Below are 1,130 nucleotides of genomic sequence, written 5' to 3' on the forward strand. Positions count from 1 at the left end.
TCCACATAATGTTCCCTGCGCCCGAGATGCAGGACACGGCCCTCCACGAGAGGAGAGGCCAGCAGAAAGATGCCCCCACAAGAAGCCCATTAGAGATAAATCAGGTCTGCCCCAAAATTCAGGGAGTCAAGTGTGCCCAGGGGGTGTCCCCAGGGAGCTCTGCCCTCAGGCTGCAGCCATCCTGGGCTGCGTATCCATTCTGCTTCCCGAGTTTACACTGACGGAGAAGCAGTTGGGGCAGCCCACACCGTTATGCCCGTCTCAGTCCCTCGACCGGTGAAGCACTTTGGGGTTTCATTTTATGTAACTCTGTCCTCACTGGTATTTGGGAAGAGAAGTCGTGGTTCTTTCAAACAAAGAAACCCAAAGCTCTCTCTCACAGGAAGAACGCCGGGGATTTCATGCTGGCAATAACATGGCATTTGCATTTGCTAGGTCTCACCACCCCCTTGTTTTTTTGCTTCAAGGCATCCAGTGGAGCAAGAGCCAAAATACAAGCCGACTCTTGGCCGGTGCTCCGCTGCACTCCACGTCTTACCTTCTGGGTCATCTCGGATTACCAAGAGGCCATTTCTGCACACAACCTTCCCGGTGGCGGCATCTATAAATATCAGCGAGGGAATGTTGGAGACTCTGTACTTGTTCCACAGTTTTAGCTGTAAAAGAGACAGGAGAGGGGACACAAAAACCAGGAGTCACTAAGCTGCTCACACAAATGCTTTGAGCAGCAGCACATTCAGGCTGAGGACCCAAGCTCAAGGCAGGAGCTACAGCTCGCACCTATAATCCCCGAGGGAGACCGAGGCACACAAGCTGCGCGCTACCTGCACCACGTGGTGGATGCACGGGTCTAGAAGCATACTCGGCTTCCTACCCAGCCCTGCCACGGACTTTGTACAAGACCTTGGGCAAACTGCATGGCTCTCAGTGCTTCTCTTTCCCCGCATGTGAAGAAGGGATAATATTTATCCACCTCTCCACTGTTTTGAGACCTCTGGGCAGACAGCACAGCCAACGCAGTCAACCACCACTGCTCTGAAGGAGACCGCGAGGCTGACCCAGCTGCTTCTCCCCTCCCAGCTTGTTCATTAAAGCCAACTCCAGTCCACACCCAAGGCGCGTTCTTGCTG

The 1,130-nt window shown here is 53.9% G+C and overlaps 1 protein-coding gene across 1 annotated transcript in view; it reads right to left on the reverse strand.

Annotated features, from left to right (window-relative positions):
* The window catches only part of NXN (nucleoredoxin), a gene marked incomplete at its 5' end in the record, with an annotated part of 74,031 nt that overhangs the window by 24,483 nt on the left and 48,418 nt on the right, over positions 1–1,130 (reverse strand). Inside the window, one exon of the mRNA XM_019510956.1 lies at positions 539–656. Within this exon, the coding sequence (XP_019366501.1) occupies positions 539–656 (118 nt within the window). The remainder of the gene's footprint in view (positions 1–538; positions 657–1,130) is intronic.

This window comes from Gavialis gangeticus, unplaced genomic scaffold, assembly GCF_001723915.1.
Source record: "Gavialis gangeticus isolate Ggan-Ray unplaced genomic scaffold, GavGan_comp1, whole genome shotgun sequence".
Taxonomy (NCBI): domain Eukaryota; kingdom Metazoa; phylum Chordata; order Crocodylia; family Gavialidae; genus Gavialis; species Gavialis gangeticus.